The sequence below is a fragment of the Rutilus rutilus genome, assembly GCF_951802725.1.
Source record: "Rutilus rutilus genome assembly, chromosome: 24".
Taxonomy (NCBI): domain Eukaryota; kingdom Metazoa; phylum Chordata; class Actinopteri; order Cypriniformes; family Leuciscidae; genus Rutilus; species Rutilus rutilus.
Window position 1 is genome coordinate 13271137 of NC_140228.1, and position 16995 is coordinate 13288131.

Genomic DNA, 16995 nt, shown 5'->3' on the forward strand with positions numbered 1-16995 from the left:
TACGTCATGACGCAACCGTTATTATTCTCTCATCATGCTTGTCGGGATCAAAACACTGTAGGAATGTATGTGTTGTCAAGCGACATTACGTTAGTTGGAAGGACATTTCTTTCTAGAATAATCTAGAAGATGTGTAAACTCATGTCAAATGTTTCAAGAACGTTTTTCAACACTTTTATGTCACTTTGAAAACTTTAACGGAAAAGTATAACGGCCGTCGTTACGGTAGAAGTTGGACCGTTAGTGAAGAAGACCTATTTAAGCATGCGCTTTTAAAACGGTAAGTACGGTAGTTTAGCCTCACTTACGTCCCAGCCCAGGAAGTGAGAATCACTGTCAGTAAAGAAAGCTGACATCGCTGCTAGAAGTGAGCTGTTGTATATCACACACGAAATCTGTGCTGTTATAAAAAGTGGTTAGCCAAGAACAAGGAAGATGCTTTCTCCGCGGTGAGTTTTACAATCTTGCGTCACTCATTTGTTGTGTACAGTCATGCATTATGAATTCTAGACTAGCCTGGTCTCTCAATGGGAGCCTTTTTTTAAACATAGCTTCTTTTGTTAAAGGTTTCATGATTTTGTGACTTTACTGTTAGTATTTTGTGAAGTAATGCCAGCTCTCTCCTACCATTTCTTTGCTTTCTGTAAAGGGTCCTGAAGTCTGCATCGTCCTTAATGTGCAGAGGGTTTTCCATGGGTCAAATGTGCCGACAAGGGAAGGCACCTGATATGGCTGAGGGTAAATATATTTAAAAAAGAATGTGTAAACTCCCAATCCAACCAACACTTTAAACTTTAAACCTAGTAGCCTAAGTCACAATCAATAAAATATCGTTAGTGAGTGTGCTAGTTATCAGGCTGAAACAACGGTGTAGTGCTTACTTTCTTCTTCATTCATATATTTTTGCTCTATATATGGCCTATATAGTACCTTTATACTAAAGGTTTATACCTTTACTTATTTATTTATATATATAAACATACACACATTGTAATTATTATAGTTATTTCCCATTGGTGTTCCTGACCCATTTTTATGTCCCCACAGGAAACACATTTTTACTTGTGAGCAATGGTAAAATGGAAGAACATTTACTCTCTTTGATATGCTCAGACACTCTTTCTGCATGTGGCTTAATACTAATATGAATCACGTCCTGCTGTTATCTCGTGGTACATGTGCATTGCATGTAGTTCTTTGTACTTTGACATCTAGTGTCTTTTCTTTTCAAATGCCTTCACCCTGTGAGCAGCCTGTTCATGCAGACTAGTCTTGGTTCCTCTCTAATACATTATTTCTGCTCACTACTTTTTTCTGTCTCCATATTGTTATTGGATGATACAGACTCTGCTACGCTTTCCAATCCAACACTACTCTTTAGTACATATACAGTATGTGATGTCTCAGTGCATCTTGCAAGCTCTATTTTGTTCCTCCTTATTTTCACAGTTCGCAACAGGCTGAGGGAGATAGTTGGAGCATCTACCAACTGGAAGTATGTTATGTTATTCCTTTGGCAGAATGATTAGTCCTTGTTGATTGTGACCACTTTACATAAAATGTTTTATTTTCTCCATTGCATTGTACAGAGACCATAAGCAAGCATTAACTGAGCGTGCATCACTAAGCCAGTATCTTGCTCAGAGTCAGGATGAACTGCCTGCAAAGACAATGAAGGACAGTGCAATCGAGGCACATCTTCCTCTGGGTACCCAGCCTGCCTTGAGAGAGAAATATCTCAACTATCACAACAGTGTCAGGTACTAAAAGGCAGGTTATACAAATAGTGGCATTCAGATAATAACCAACTTGACAACCAACAATTTTTGAATATTCATTCTGATCGGAGTACATTTTCCTTTGCTTAAAGTCCCCATGAACTGCTCTTTACTGCAGTGTTTTGACGTATTTGCAAGTGAAACGAGATATTGAATGGAGGACGGGGTTTTATTTTAGCCTCGCTCAAAGCAGACTGACGGTTGGAGGGGAGCGGTTAAAGATATTCATCAGAGAAGGATTGCCATCCCAGAGTAGAAGCAAATGTTCAGATTTTGATTAAAGATTACCACGACAAACAAATTAACTTTGTCTGATTAATTGTTCACCACAAGACTAGTAATGAAGTACTAACAAAATAAATAGGGTCAGTTTTGCTTTCCTGACGAATACCTCACCTTAAATACCCTTTTCTCAACAGATTTGGAAGAATTTTGGAGGACTTGGACAGTTTAGCAGGTAATACATTTTTAAAAAAAGATAAAGGTTTAAAAAGGGGGTTTTCACAGTGATGCCATTGAAGAACCATTTTTGGTTCCCCAAAGAACCTTTCAGTGAACAGTTTTTAAAAGAACCATTTTGTCTCAGTGTAAAGAACATTTTAATAATCTAAAGAACCTTTTTACACTATAAAGAACCTTTTCTGCAATGGAAAGATTCTATGGATGTTAAAGGTTCTTCATAGAACCTTTAGCCGCTGTCCCCCGTCGGTTCTAAAAAAAAAACTGTTTCAGTTATTATTCCCACTTGAGTTTGGTTCGGCACAGCATGATTACGAACAGTTCTTGTGTGACGTCAACACTCAGGATTGGTTGCCTTGCTACCAGTTTCTCTCATACCGTCTGTAAACTCTTGCTTTACCGAGGCAACGACTGATGCATTTGTATTACATTCCAAAGAGCTCTTTTATCAGCCCCACAGTGGAAAATAAAACTTTATCTGCACTGTCTGGGCCGGATCGGCACGGAATGGGAGAGCAACAAGAACAGTTCGGCCCAACAGTGGTTAAGCTGTAGATGAGCACTGCAGTATATGAGCTGATCATAACTCGCTCTGTCTTATCACATACTGTCTCATTCTTGTCTCCTTAGTGCTCATCTGTTACTCTCACACATGGAATAAGGAGCTGAAAAGATCTCCACTGTCTATTGTCACCGCCCTTGTGGACAAGATCGGTATTGCCACTTGTATAAAAGTCTTATAAATAGTTAGTTTTTTTTTTTGTTTTAATAATTATTTGAATTCAGTTTTTTTTATTGTTTCACAGACATGAGAAAAAACATAATCTACCCAGACTGTGACATCAAGTTCACAGGTCATGTGACATGGGTTGGCAAAACCTCAATAGAAGCTAAAATGCACATGTCTCAGGTATACCTGAAGTCTTTTTTTATGAAACATACTTGTTATATGTTGCACATATTAAGATCATTAAAATAAAATGAACTGTTTTCTCAGTATCACAATGGGGCTTACACAGATGTATTAGATGCCACGTTTGTAATGGTGGCTCGAGATCCTGAAAACAAAAGGTAACGTTAAACCTGTTTGTACGATCAACATGTTCGTGATTTATATCTGCAAATTAAAGCATGGGTTATGTACTGTTTATCCAGGGCAGCTTTTATAAACCCATTGATACCAGAAGGACCAGAAGAAGAGGCAATTTTTCAACAGGGTGAAAGTGAGTAGCACTTTTGTGTGTTTGCATTCTTTGCAATCACAATTGCCACTTCAACTTGTAAGACTGATGGTCTTTATATCGATCAGTTAACAAGAAGAGGCGTGTGGAGCTGAGCACAGCCTCTCTTCTTAAAGTGGCCCCTACAGCTGAGGAGAGGACTCTCGTTCACAACCTGTTCCTCAACACTCTAGACACGAGGTGAGATTTATTATCAATACACAGATATAAATCTATGCGCCTTCATTTTTATAGCCATTTTTTAAGAATAGTTACCTTCTCTGTATAGAACTGTTAGCTTTCGAAGTCGGATTTTACCACCTAACTCATTGTGGATGGAAGATGCCAAAATGAAAGGGCTTGAGATCTGCCACCCACAAGTGAGGGAAAACTTCTTGCAATCCTTGAATGATGAAACGAGTACCTTGGTGTAATGCTTTTTATGTGCCTGATTTTTCTTTATTCTTTGCATTTATACAGGAAAGAAATATCTTTAACAGGATATTTGGAGGATTTTTGATGAGAAAGGCTTATGAACTTGGTTGGGCCAATGCTTGTGCATTTGCGTAAGAGGATTCCCCTTTTGTTATTTACTGAATATAATACTGTACAGAAGTCTTTAATTTCTTCACATGGCTGTATTTGTGTCTTTCAGCGGATGCAGACCAACGCTGGTGGCTGTCGATGACATCTTATTTCGGAAGCCAGTAGAAATTGGCTCTTTGCTATTGCTTTCCTCACAGGTTTCTAAGTTCTTTAATATCATTAGCAAATGCACTAATTTATGGCCCAAATTTTCCCTTTGTTGTACTTCAGACTAAGATTGTTGAAAATACTCTGCTGTCAGGTTTGTTACACAGAAGGGATGCACATCCAGGTCAGGGTTCACACAGAGGTGCTTGACCCATTGACCCGGCAGCACAGCACCACCAATGTGTTTCACTTCACCTTTCATGTTGAGAAGGAGGTCCCATCTGTTGTACCACAGAGCTATGGAGGTCAGATATAAATATTTTTTTATTATATACGCATATTGTTACATTCTATTTTAATGGAATTATTCATAACTTGATATTGTTGTCATTTTCAGAGTCTATGCTTTACCTGGATGGAAAGAGGCACTTTGATGAGACGATGAGGACCCAAATTTGAGCGTTCCAAGATGTGCTGATAGGATGAGATTCCTGCCAAAGCTACAGAAACGATCTCAGCTGTAGTTACATGAGAATTTGTATGTGTGGATTCAGCTTTTATTATTTTGGTTCTGTTCATTTTATATTTATATATTTTATTACTCGCCACATTTTACATGAATGTTAAAAAATAATATTTTACAATTTCAAGCTTACATTGGGAGAGGACATTTTAGGACATGGTGTGTTTAGCTGTTTAAGGGTGTTTTTTTATGCAGGCATATATCAATTGTTGTACTGTTGCAACCTATTTAATCATTGAGACTTACAACAGACCATGTTTTATTGGCACTAGAATGACATTTATAAGGAGAGAGGACTTTAAAGACTCTTCAACCAAGTGATTTTGGTTGTACAGGTGCAATTGACTTGTTTTGTAGTGTTACTGATCTAAATCCTGCCGGAGCGATTCATGAACAACTGTTACCTTGGAAAAGGTATAAATCCAGTCTTCCTTATTTGATCTCTTCAAAAGCAAATAAGGAGATCCTAGACTGGAGATCAAATAACTCCAAAAACTGTACCTTACACATCTGTCCTGGAGAACTCAGTGACAGTATGGAAAAGAATCAGGTTTTGCAGTTATATCTGCATATGTTTCAGAATGCTGACAATTTGGATAATATTAACTTTTTCCACTATTATTATTGTAAATGTTATAAACAACCATGAAAATTTGTGAAAAATGGTAGTTTGGGTCTGCAATGGACTTCAGAAGTTAACGTACAGATTTAAAATGGAAGTTAACATGATGCCTTTCATGTACACACTACCTGTGCCAGAATGATCAAAAACTGACAAATGAATACATGCTGTTTCCATGTTTTTGTTTTATTTATTTATATACATGCAACCTTTTACCAAAAATGCCTTTATTATTTTATTCACATGTATAATGCTGCTGCCTTCACGTGCTATCGGAAATTTCTGAAGTCAATTTTGACTTGGGCGGGCGTTCATGTCCAATTTTTTAACTAGGAAACAAATTAACTTTCTGATGAAGTATGTTATGTCGTAACAACACAGAACCTTAAATATATTTATCTACATCTATATTGCTTCATATATCATTTAAGTATTCTCTTGATAAACTTATTCCACAAGCGAACGTGTCTAAAAACAGGTGGATTACTGAAGTGAGTAGTATTTGGCTGGTCATGTGATCTCAACACAGTGGTCCCCGTAAGGCGACCCGCTCCATGTAATATAAAATAAATTTGTGTCAGGGTATTGATGACTGGAGTCTTCATCTCATGTGAATGTATCGTTTGAAAAAAAAAAAATACATATATATATATATATATTATATGCCTTTATGTATATTGGCACTATTCCTTTATTTGTTTAAAACATTTTTACTGAGGAAAATGTTAGTGCGATAAAGCGCTGTGCTGACAATTACTGCCACCGAGTGACCAACTCGTGAAATTGCAAGAGTGATAAATAGACAGCCGTCATGACGACAGAAATATATTTAGTCATGTTGAGACAGTGAGTAAATGACTATATGTTTCAAATAACGCTCATTGTTCGCTTTGAAAACATTCTAAACAATAATGGGCGTAACTACGTTATAAACTGGACCATTGTGTGTTTGTAAGTTAAAAGTTAGTATTAATAACAGTACTGTGCACTGAGAATCGAGAAGTGGGTTAGGAAATCAAGATCAAGTTCAGATCTGTTGACTTGAAAGGGGTTCAACAGTTCCTGCTGTTCTCAAAAGTGGCGAGGGAAGAACAAAAACATGTCGTGTCCACGGTGAGTTACATCTGTATCTTCTGACTCGTATGTATTTTATCTGTAAGACTACTTGTTTCTTGTTTGTTTGTTTTTCTGCTAAAGTTTCTGCATATTTACGTTGACGCATGGCTTTACCCTTTGCAGGCTTTTTCGTGCCTCTTATGGCAGCTCACTCGTTTTGTATAGAGTCCTAGAGTCTGCGGTGTCCTTCACGTTCAGGAAGTTTTCCATGGGTCAAATATCCCGACGAGGAAAGGCACCTGATATGGCTGAAGGTAACACACTAGTCGGTGAAGGTCATTTTCACCAAGTACAATGTTCCTGGATCAACATTCCAATCAACCATCAGATTTGAGGGACAAGTTCACATGTCAAGTTTAGGATTACAACAATTCAATTAACATTTTTCCATCATTCTATCATTTCTCTCTGATTTTAGGGATAATTTATGGTATAGGGTACAAAGTTTTCGGACAGGAATTGTCTAACTTGGCAAAAAAACACACTTGTCATTCCTAATTTGTATTATTACCTTTTGAAAATACGTTATAGAAACATATAGCAGACTTTTAAAGTATGCAGGTTTACTCTTTTTTTCTTGATTATTTTACACAATAGCAAGAAAATTAACAGGATTCCTATATAAATAGCCAAAGTAAGACATTGTTCAGTGAAGCTTTGAGGGTGTCAACTTGATAATTTTAATAACTTATTGTGAATTTATTGTCATTGGTTTCTGTCTGAAAGCACAGGCTGTTTTAAAGTGAGACTAATATCACAAAACATTTTTTTTTTACTAATTCTCTGCATGTATCTGCCCTCCTGCTGTTATTTTAAGGTATACAAGCATGTAGTCCATAATCTGATGATTTAATTTTTTAAATGCCTTTCCCTTCTGTGATCTTATACCTTGCCTTTAATTAGCAGCCTTTTGTTTTGATTCTCGTCTTTTGCTTCCTGTTTTAACATAATGCAATTGTTATAATATTTGGCTTTAAATTAAAGGTATAGTGGAGGATTTTCCCGAATTTTAGAAAAGAACCGCCCTCTCCACTTTTTGAAAAAATGCACATGTGCAACACTCTACCTGCTTCCGAGAGGGAACGCCTATTAAACGTGTGCACGAGAGAGCATGCACGAGCCTAGTGCGTGACTTGTGCCAGGGCTAGCATCGCTAATCATAGCTTACATTAACGTTTACTAGCAGTGATTTTAAATGGATTTCTCCAAATAGCATGCCAAACTTTACCTGTCGAGTAGAAACTTCGCGACTGAGGCATCAGTGGGAAGCCCAACCTGTGCTTTTAGCGCACGCCAGCGTGTGAAATATTCTCCCAAAAACACTCTGGTCTTGTTTCTTTCTTCAGAGGCCTTTCTCTTGTCATACAATTCGTAGACACTTTTTCTCTTGCGACCCTCAGACATTTAGAAAAAACCCGGTGAGAACGGCGAGCTTCAATGAATGGCTGAAACCGTAGCTCACCACATATACACTTGAAAGTGTGCATGCGCAGAAAGCGAAACCTACCTAGGGACGAGCACATACGACGGCCTTACGTAAACATATCACCAGAATGATTGACAACTAGGAGGACCAATAGTCTTGATGATCCACCCGGAAAAAGAAAATCCTCCACTATACCTTTAATCAACATAGTGTGAAGCTAAACCATCTGTGTTTCTAACACCAAAACTGAAATGCTAACCAATGTCTATTATTAAAATACATTTTGCTGTTGTTTTTATTTTTCACAGTTCGCAACCGGCTGAGAGAGATAGTCGGTGCATCTAGCAACTGGCAGTATGTTACTGATGCATCATTATTGCAATATTCACACATTATGCTGGAATAAGCAAATCAATTAGAAATGCAGCTGGACAGAAAATGCATTTTCTCCATAACACACAGAGACCATCAGCAAGTATTGGTCGAACGTGCATCACTAAGCCAGTATCTTGCTCAGAGTCAGGATGAACTGCCTGCAAAGAGAATGAAAGACAGTGCAATCGAGGCACATCTTCCTCTGGGTACCCAGCCTGCCTTGAGAGAGAAATATCTCAACTCTCACAACAGTGTCAGGTACTGAAAGACCATTACTATGCACATGCAGCATGCTTATTAGTTGCTGGTTGCTTGTATGTTAAAAAAAACACCTAATGTGAAAAAGCCAAAAGCCAAAGCTTTTTTCTTCACAGGTTTGGACGGATTTTGGAGGACTTGGACTGTTTAGGAGGTACTACAGATGTATGCTGTATTAACTCACATGAACACATAGGGCATAATGCTGTCTCATTCTTGTCTCCTTAGTGCTCATCTGTTACTCTCACACATGGAATGAGGAGCTACAAAGATCTCCACTGTCTATTGTCACCGCCCTAGTGGACAAGATCGGTATTGCATCTCATTTATTCATGCAGAAACAGATACAGTATACAGCTAGTTATTGTGTTGCCACTCAAGTTGATTTAATGTTAAATTTAATGCATGTGTTCATACTTTTTTAAACAAATTATTATTTATTCATATGCTATTGTTAATATGTATCAGACATGAGACAAAACATCATCTACCCAGACTGTGACATCAAGTTCACAGGTCACGTGACATGGGTTGGCAAAACCTCAATAGAAGCTAAAATGCACATGTCTCAGGTATATATGAATTTTTTTTTATAAAACGTACATGTTATATGTTGCACATATTAAGATCATTAAAATAAAATGAACTGTTTTCTCAGTATCACAATGGGGCTTACAGAGATGTATTAGATGCCACGTTTGTAATGGTGGCTCGAGATCCTGAAAACAAAAGGTATCACAGCTCAATGATACGATCAACAAGTCAGAAATTGATATGCGGTGTCAGTGAGTTGATGCGTATATTCTTTCCTTAGGGCAGCTTTTGTAAACCCACTCAAACCAGAGGGCCCGGATGAAGAGGCAATTTTTCTACAGGGTGAAAGTGAGTACATTATATTTTTGTCTATTAATAGCAGTCGTCTTTTCAACCCAGAAGTTACATTTATTCAACCCAGATAGATAAAAAAAAAAAAATAGGTTTAGGTGTTCAGCTTGTATTTTATTAGGGATAAATTCAAACTATTAAGTTAATAATTATGCAAAGGGTACCTTAGTTTATTTGTAAAAAGTTTTGGCTTCTGAATTAATTTCCAAATTCACATTTATCAGTTAACAAGAAGAGGCGAGTGGAGCTGAGCACAGCCTCTCTTCTTAAAGTGGCCCCTACAGCTGAGGAGAGGACTCTCGTTCACAACCTGTTCCTCAACACTCTAGACACGAGGTGAGATTTATTATCAATACACAGATATAAATCGCTGTGCCTTTATTTTCACTATGGGTATAAATTAATAAAAATAATTCCTTTCCTGTAGACGTGTGAGTTTCCATAGTCGTATTCTACCACCAAATTCGGTGTGGATGGAAGATGCCAAACTGAAAGGGCTTGAAATTTGCCATCCACAGGTGAGGAAATCAGTATACAATTTTTTTTTTTTTAAATAACTTTTAAAGTGCCCCTATTATGCTATATTAAAGGTTCCTAATCTTGTTTTAGAGGTCTCCTACAATAGGTTTACATGCATTCAAGGCCAAAAAGACACTTTACTTTTCTCATAATATACATTGCAGCATCACCTCTTTTCTCAAAGTGTCTGAAATAGTGATGGGTCGGTCATGAACGATTCGTTCATTTTGAACGAATCTTTAATATGACTCGGGACTACCGAGTTGTCTCAGAGAGTCGTTCATTTTGTGTTTACTGTGCATGCGCAACATGCAATAGGTTCTGTACTGGAAACAGAATGATTCGTCTTTGGTTCTTCCTGTCAGTCGCATAGACGCTTTGCTGTCAGTACCGGAATGATTAGTTCACCTCTCGAGTCTTCGGGTCTGAGTCTTTTGTTCTTTTGTGACGTGACGTGTGACAGCGCTGGACACATAAATGAGTTAATAATTCTCAAACTTTCTTATAAACAAGTGCGTAGTCAGTTTTTTCTTTAACAGGAAATGTTACATGCTGCGTTTTTGGTCTCAAATTATAGCTTTTTTATTTATTTCAGTTTGAATTTCTGTCATGATGGTTCCTTTCCATATGAATGTGGTACTAAAGAGTTGGTAATGCTTTAACACTTGAAAATCACTGATAAAGATATATATATATATATATATATATATATATATATATATATATATATATATATAGCCTAATAACAACATGCAGTTACGTGACATAAAACCGAACGACTCGAACCCGAAGACTCGAAACGTGAACTAATCAATTCTGTATCCGGCACTACAGACTGCATAGCTCAGTTTATTAGGATGTCTCGGGATGAAGGAACTGCTCAGATCGGGAGGTGAGGTAAACTAACAGACTGCATAGCCTGAAGACCCAGAATAATGAATTAATCGTTTCTGTTTCTCATAATTTGGCCTCTTCATTGGATTGACATTTTTTCTTATTCTAAATGCGATCAACATTTGATGTGTTTGGGGAATTTGGCTATTAACATATAACATTTTAAATGCATTCTGCTGAAATGATCGAAATGACTCAAAGATGACGAGATTCAAAGATCCGAGTCAGTAAAATGATCCGAACTTCTCACTACTAGTCTGAAATGGTTCAATAAAGGGTTCAGTCCCTCTAAACTCCTCCCTTCCGAGAGCCTTCTCTGTTCTGAATGGTCAGATGCCCCAGTCTGTTGTGACTTATTGGTCGGAAATGAAATGGCAGTGATACGAATAGTAACGATGTTGACAACATGAACTAATGCTCTTCCAGGCTTCAGCTACAACAGGGCTTGTTAAAGTACACGTTGTTCGCGGGCAGCTAGTGAAGAACATAGGCTGGCATTATGCAAATTTGATGCAAACCTACATGGGTTTATACAGGAAGCAATACTGGAATTACTGACGACTTGTTTCAGGCAGTTCAGAATTGGTTCTTTCTTTTGGGAGACAATAACTCCATTTATTGTGCACTTTGATCTTTGAAACAGCTATATTACACACTACATGAAAATCATAATAGGGGCACTTTTAAATATTGTATTTATATATGTGAATTTAGTTTGTTCTTTGCACAGGAAAGAAATATCTTCAACCGGATATTTGGTGGTTTTCTGATGAGAAAGGCCTATGAGCTTGGTCGGGCCAATGCCTGTGCATTTGCGTAAGAGGAAAAACAACTATGTGTGGAATATATCCTGTGAAAATGTTATTCATTTCTTCACATGGCTGTATTTGTGTCTTTCAGTGGATGCAGACCAACAGTGGTGGCTGTAGATGACATCTTATTTCAGAAGCCAGTAGAAATCGGATCCTTGCTCATGCTGTCTTCTCAGGTTAGTAACTTTTGCTGATACAGCTTATTTAAATATCATTCACACTAACAACTCTGTGATATCTTAATCAGGTTTGTTACACAGAAGGGATGCACGTCCAGGTCAGGGTTCACACAGAGGTGCTTGACCCATTGACCCGGCAGCACAGCACCACCAATGTGTTTCACTTCACCTTTCATGTTGAGAAGGAGGTCCCATCTGTTGTACCACAGAGCTATGGAGGTGAAAAATATTTCATTTGTATAAATCATTTTATTATAAATAAACATATTTCTAATTATTATTTTATGTAATATTTTTTTTAAGCAAGGTCAGTGTGTAGAGAAGATTGTGCAGAATATTTGTACAATATCATTTTATTTTCCATTTAAAATATAATTTGTAACAAATAATTTGGTCATCTTCAGAGTCTATGCTGTACCTGGATGGAAAGAGGCACTTTGATGAGACAATGAGGACCCAAAGTTGAGCATTCTGGGATGTGTGGAGAAGATGAAATGCATCATAAAGCTTCTCCAACATCCATCACTACAGTTAAATGAGTGTGTGTATATGTAAATTCTGCTTTAATTTTCTAAATGTCTGATTACAGCTGTTACATAAGTATTTAATAAATTCAGCAATCACTGATTTAATGTTAAAGTTTGTAATTTTTCTGAAGCATATACTATACTACAATGTGTGACACAAAAACAACCGCCCAAGTAGCCAATCAGATCACTGTGCTGATAATCTTCATCTGCTATTTTGTCATACTTTAATCAGACATTGATGGAGTACCTGCCCTTGAAAGCACGCGTTTACATAATTTATAAATATGCATTGCTTTCCCTTCCTTTTCCGTCAGATCTTAACATTGTAGTTCTGCACATCTTGTTTTAAAATTGTCATTTCCAATGCTTCCTGGAAAAGCAATGGAAATGAATCAAATCCTAAAGTTGTGATAGTCTTTCTTTTCTTCCCTGTTGTGACGTATAGCCAAGTGAACAGCCTCTCTCGAATTTCGAATGATTTTGTCCATTGAGAATTGATTGGATCGTTGTGGCTTGCTTATTGCTGTGATCTCATGTTAGTAACAGGTTGTCCAAACATGTCATCAGAAAAGAGAAGTCGTAGCAAGAGTGAGGTTATTTTGATTAAAGTTCACGAGGGCACAGGAATTTAAAAATCTCTATGAGGTGATATTTAAAACCCTTATTAAGTCAAACTGGCAGTCTTGTAAATTAATTTGGTCAAAAACTGGATGACCACTTTATTCTTTCAGTCAGGGGTGAAATTCTGGTCTCATAGATTTTGCAACCACTCAAACTATTATTATCCTTTAAGTATTCATTGTAAATTATTTTTTAATACTACAGCTGCCTGGGTGCAACGTTTGTACATAAAAAAGGGAGGGGAAAAATAAACTACAGTGTATTTGGCAACACCGCAAAGGTTTGCAATGGGGGATTTCATGTGTGTTTTAAAACATGGCAACCCAGACATTCTCGCGTTATTATCTCTGCGGCGGTGGGTGGTGAGACAGCATGGCAGCGCTGGTGTTGAAGCATTGTTGGAGGGGACTTTTGCTGAACTCGGGCAATGGAGCTGTCGGCGCTGTCAAACCGAGGGTTTTAGAGGGTTCGTACTACTAAACTAACAAACTACATTTAGGTAACAAACAAGCTAAGTACGCTCGTTAAAAACTGGACGAATGAAGGGGGTGTGGTATCAGGACGCCTTGGGGGAGTGGGACTCACTGCACAAAGAATTATAGTGATATTTAACCTTCAAAACTGTAAAAGTGTGCTTCAACTAAAAGTCTTAAATGTTTATGTGATTTAATGTATTTAACTCGGGTTTGTTAGGAGTTGACTTTATGCATGTTGTTGACAAAAACGTGATGATAATGTTGCAGAAGATTTCTTTTTCAAATAAATGCTTTTCTTTTGAACTTCCTTATCAATCATTTAAAAATCAATCACGGTTTCCCCCAAAAAATAGTAAGCAGCATAACTTTTTTCAACATTGATACCATAGAACCATATTAGAGAGATTTCTGAAGGATCATGTGACACTGAAGACTGTAGTAATGTTGCTGCTAATGTAAATTCAGCTTTGCCATCACAGGAATAAATTGCGTTTTAAATTATTATTTTTTAAAATAGAAAACAGTTTTAAATTGTAATATTTTACAATAATAAGTTTGTTTTTTTTCTGAATATTTTGATAAATACAGTCTAAAAAAAATCACTGACCCCAAACTTTTGACTGGTCACGAAATGCAGAAATATAAACTCTAAAGCCACATGCTGTTGTGTGTGTGTTTGCAGGAGTTAAACATAAATCTACAGTACAGTACATATCACGGCCAGATCAACCAAAGCTGGCCTATCGTAGAGTTAAGGGCAAGAGTCCTGGTGTCGTGTTCCTGCCCGGATATGGATCTAACATGAGCGGACAGAAGGCAGAGGCCATGGAGGAGTTCTGCAGATCTCTAGGTCATGCCTACCTGAGGTTTGTGTCTGATATTCACAATCACATAAGGTCTGAGACTTAAAGAAATGTAAAACTTAACATTCTGCACTTTTTCTATGTCACTAATCTATTAAGTAAATCTGTGGTATTGATAGTGTGACCTTCAGATTTTTTTTCTTTGAAGCACAAGAGTCTCATTGGATCATTCTCAAATGATGCCAGAGAACATGATCGTCAGATTTTACATAAAATCTTGCAGCTCGAGTCAAATACTAAGACATTATGAATTATATATTCAGATCAAATTATTATGCTGATAATATAATTTGTGATCAAACAGTTAAAGTATTAAAGTCCCGATGAAACAAGTAGTGAGAGATCTTTTCTTTTGTATTGTTACGTACATCTGAGTGTTATAAATGATAGAAAAATAAAAAAATGTTGGACGTGGACTTGGTTCTATGCAAAGGTTGTTGATTCAAGTTTGACGTGGTCATTGCACTCAAAAGTGGAGGCAGATAAATGCGACATTGCAGGGTCAGCGTTTAAACAGACTAAATGATTGAAGAAGTCCTGCATGCCTCACTGCAGAGCAGCTTGTTGACACCATGACAGTATGATGAAACATGAGGTAAAAAAAAAAAATTTCTTAGATGCCCCTCTCTACATGTTGCTTACCATAATTTGGATCAGACAAACCCTTTGTGAATTGAAAAACTGTTGAATTCCTCTAGGTGAAAGGTCATATATACTCAAATAATTGTGTGTGGGTTTGCAGGTTTGATTACTCTGGTCATGGAGCTTCTGAAGGTGTATTTTCAGAAGGCACCATTGGAACTTGGAAAAAAGATGTCCTGTTCATGTTAGACGAACTTGCTGAAGGTCCTCAGGTAAGGCATCAAAGACTTTCCAGATGCTTTCTAAACATTGAAGTGAAGTATGGTAACCAATACTTGGAATTTGTCCGCTGCATTTAACCCATCCAAGTTAGTGCACACACATTAGGAGTAGTGAGTAGTAAACACACACACTGCAAGGTCACCTCAGTCGTTTCCCACCAGTATTGAGAACCTTCGGGTTACCTTACCAGTCTGACTCTTTAACCATTAGGCCACAACTGCCCTGTTAGACATAATAGACATTAGTCAATAATTAGGATCAGTTGAAGAATTGGCAGCTTTTGCTTTTTAAACTCATTTGTATAAACTGAAATACATCGGTTATTTTCCATTTTGGAATAATCATTCACAGTGTTTTGGCTTTATTCTTAATTCATTTTAAAGAGTGGTCACTAGAGGTCACTAATGTTTAAATGATGCCATTGAACACTGATTTTGACTGTTAGTACTGTAGTATGTTGTCTCCTAGATTCTTGTTGGCTCCAGTATGGGTGGCTGGCTGATGCTTTTGGCTGCTATCGCTCGCCCAGAGAAGACAAAGGCATTGGTGGGCATTTCCACAGCAGCAGATCATTTTGTTACAGCCTTTAAGACACTTCCTATAGAGGTGAGATGCAACTAAAGTAGTTGTTGCATGTTCAAAAAACATCACATTAAATGTCTCAAATGTTGGGGTGTTGATATTCGAAATGAGTCAGAGAGTCCACATGTTATTCAGGTGAGAAAAGAGTGTGAGGACAAGGGTTCATGGACGATCCCCACGAAAAGTAACGAGGAGGGCATGTATACTGTGAACATGGACTTCCTGCGTGATGCGGAGAACCACTGCATCCTACAGAGCCCCATCCCTATCACCTGCCCGGTTCGCCTCATTCACGGCCTGAAAGACGAGGACGTGCCCTGGCACATCTCCATGCAAGTGGCCGAGCGTGTGCTGAGCCCCGACGTGGACATCATTCTACGGCGCCACGGCCTGCACCGTATGGCCGAAAAAGATGACATCAAGCTCATTGTCTACACCATCGATGACCTCATAGACAAACTTACCACCATGGTGTGAACCGCCGTTTGGGAACAGGTTACCAAGCAACTAGCCTTAAGACCCTCTCCCACTTTTTTTGCCAAACACTCGCTTCCTGTTTTATCTCGAAAGACAAGAACGATGGAAAAGAGTGAACTGCGGGAGGGCAAAATCTTTCTTTTACATGTTTACCCAGTGCAATGCTGTGCCATTAAGCCTTTAAGGTAAAGCTGCTGTTTGTCTAGCACAAGATTTGTCTAGATCTCCTGTGCCTTTTTTAACCATTTTTCAAACTGATTTATGCAAATAAAGCCTCTGTATACCAATACACAGTGTTTTGATGTAAATATCAGTTATGAAATATTCCAATTTCAGTGCAAGTTAAGCTCAGTTGACAGCACGTAATTGTAAAATTAAATTCAACCGATCCATTGATTAAAACAATGGATCCGCAATTTTTTTTTTACAGTAAATAAAATGTCTCATTCGTTTTACTTCTGCTAGATCTTGTGTATTTGAGCTGTTTAATTTTATTTTGGTGTTTATGGCATTGTGTTGTCATTGCATACAACTTTACAATATTTTTCTCTCTCACACACACTAAAATCATTGTTTGCATCTTGTGACTAAAATATTGAAAAGGTGAGTATTTTAAACTGTACAAATTGGCCCTATTCATTTCCATTATGCGTCACTGCTACCCAGATTTTGTTTTTTATTTAAGAACATAATTGTGGAAATTCACTTTTGTGGTAATCAACATTATGCCGCAAACACTGTGGATAGAGCTTGTGCTGAGGCCTAAATGTAAGAAGGAGTTAATGGTGTGTGTTCCATTACATTAGCCCACCTGTACATCCCA

At 37.6% G+C, this 16995-nt stretch overlaps 3 protein-coding genes across 6 annotated transcripts; all 3 read left to right on the forward strand.

Annotated features, from left to right (window-relative positions):
• Positions 1-60: 60 nt before the first annotated feature.
• Positions 61-5878, forward strand: acot9.1 (acyl-CoA thioesterase 9, tandem duplicate 1). 2 transcript variants are annotated; one of them, XM_084398544.1, is made up of 16 exons: positions 62-449; positions 650-738; positions 1048-1074; positions 1450-1495; positions 1590-1760; positions 2198-2235; positions 2868-2951; positions 3044-3147; positions 3235-3308; positions 3393-3460; positions 3547-3658; positions 3747-3837; positions 3938-4023; positions 4113-4200; positions 4305-4455; positions 4548-5878. In XM_084398544.1, the coding sequence occupies exons 1-16, from the start codon at positions 436-438 to the stop codon at positions 4607-4609; spliced, it is 1305 nt and encodes a 434-aa protein (XP_084254670.1). In that variant the 5' UTR covers positions 62-435; the 3' UTR covers positions 4610-5878. The 2 variants fall into 2 exon arrangements, with proteins under 2 accessions (XP_084254671.1, XP_084254670.1); XM_084398545.1 differs by lacking the exon at positions 1048-1074 and having other exon boundaries at positions 61-449.
• Positions 5879-6067: 189 nt separating this feature from the next.
• acot9.2 (acyl-CoA thioesterase 9, tandem duplicate 2) lies at positions 6068-13146 on the forward strand. Of its 3 annotated transcripts, none has more exons than XR_014626111.1 (15): positions 6068-6408; positions 6535-6665; positions 8146-8191; positions 8300-8470; positions 8587-8624; positions 8699-8782; positions 8939-9042; positions 9129-9202; positions 9285-9352; positions 9580-9691; positions 9783-9873; positions 11499-11584; positions 11669-11756; positions 11841-11978; positions 12164-13146. XR_014626111.1 is itself a non-coding variant. In XM_084398542.1 (15 exons), the coding sequence occupies exons 1-15, from the start codon at positions 6395-6397 to the stop codon at positions 12223-12225; spliced, it is 1320 nt and encodes a 439-aa protein (XP_084254668.1). In that variant the 5' UTR covers positions 6068-6394; the 3' UTR covers positions 12226-13146. The 3 variants fall into 3 exon arrangements, 2 of the variants coding, with proteins under 2 accessions (XP_084254668.1, XP_084254669.1); XM_084398542.1 differs by having other exon boundaries at positions 11828-11978; XM_084398543.1 differs by having other exon boundaries at positions 6085-6408; positions 6577-6665; positions 11828-11978.
• Positions 13147-13220: 74 nt separating this feature from the next.
• abhd10b (abhydrolase domain containing 10, depalmitoylase b) lies at positions 13221-16459 on the forward strand. The gene is made up of 5 exons (XM_084398553.1): positions 13221-13376; positions 14069-14252; positions 14992-15103; positions 15582-15719; positions 15831-16459. The coding sequence occupies exons 1-5, from the start codon at positions 13283-13285 to the stop codon at positions 16170-16172; spliced, it is 870 nt and encodes a 289-aa protein (XP_084254679.1). The 5' UTR covers positions 13221-13282; the 3' UTR covers positions 16173-16459.
• The last annotated feature ends 536 nt before the right edge of the window (positions 16460-16995 follow it).

Bases quoted from the DNA above. Each gene is read 5' to 3' on its own strand.
- acot9.1 (XM_084398544.1), top strand. The intron at 3,309-3,392 runs GTAACGTTAAAC...CTGTTTATCCAG, and splicing joins CGAGATCCTGAAAACAAAAG to GGCAGCTTTTATAAACCCAT. The intron at 3,461-3,546 runs GTGAGTAGCACT...TATATCGATCAG, and splicing joins AATTTTTCAACAGGGTGAAA to TTAACAAGAAGAGGCGTGTG.
- acot9.2 (XM_084398542.1), top strand. The intron at 6,666-8,145 runs GTAACACACTAG...TATTTTTCACAG, and splicing joins GGCACCTGATATGGCTGAAG to TTCGCAACCGGCTGAGAGAG. The intron at 11,585-11,668 runs GTAAGAGGAAAA...TGTGTCTTTCAG, and splicing joins GCCAATGCCTGTGCATTTGC to TGGATGCAGACCAACAGTGG.
- abhd10b (XM_084398553.1), top strand. From the start codon at position 13,283: ATGGCAGCGCTGGTGTTGAAGCATTGTTGGAGGGGACTTTTGCTGAAC. The intron at 13,377-14,068 runs GTTCGTACTACT...GTGTGTTTGCAG, and splicing joins CAAACCGAGGGTTTTAGAGG to GAGTTAAACATAAATCTACA. The intron at 15,104-15,581 runs GTAAGGCATCAA...GTTGTCTCCTAG, and splicing joins AACTTGCTGAAGGTCCTCAG to ATTCTTGTTGGCTCCAGTAT.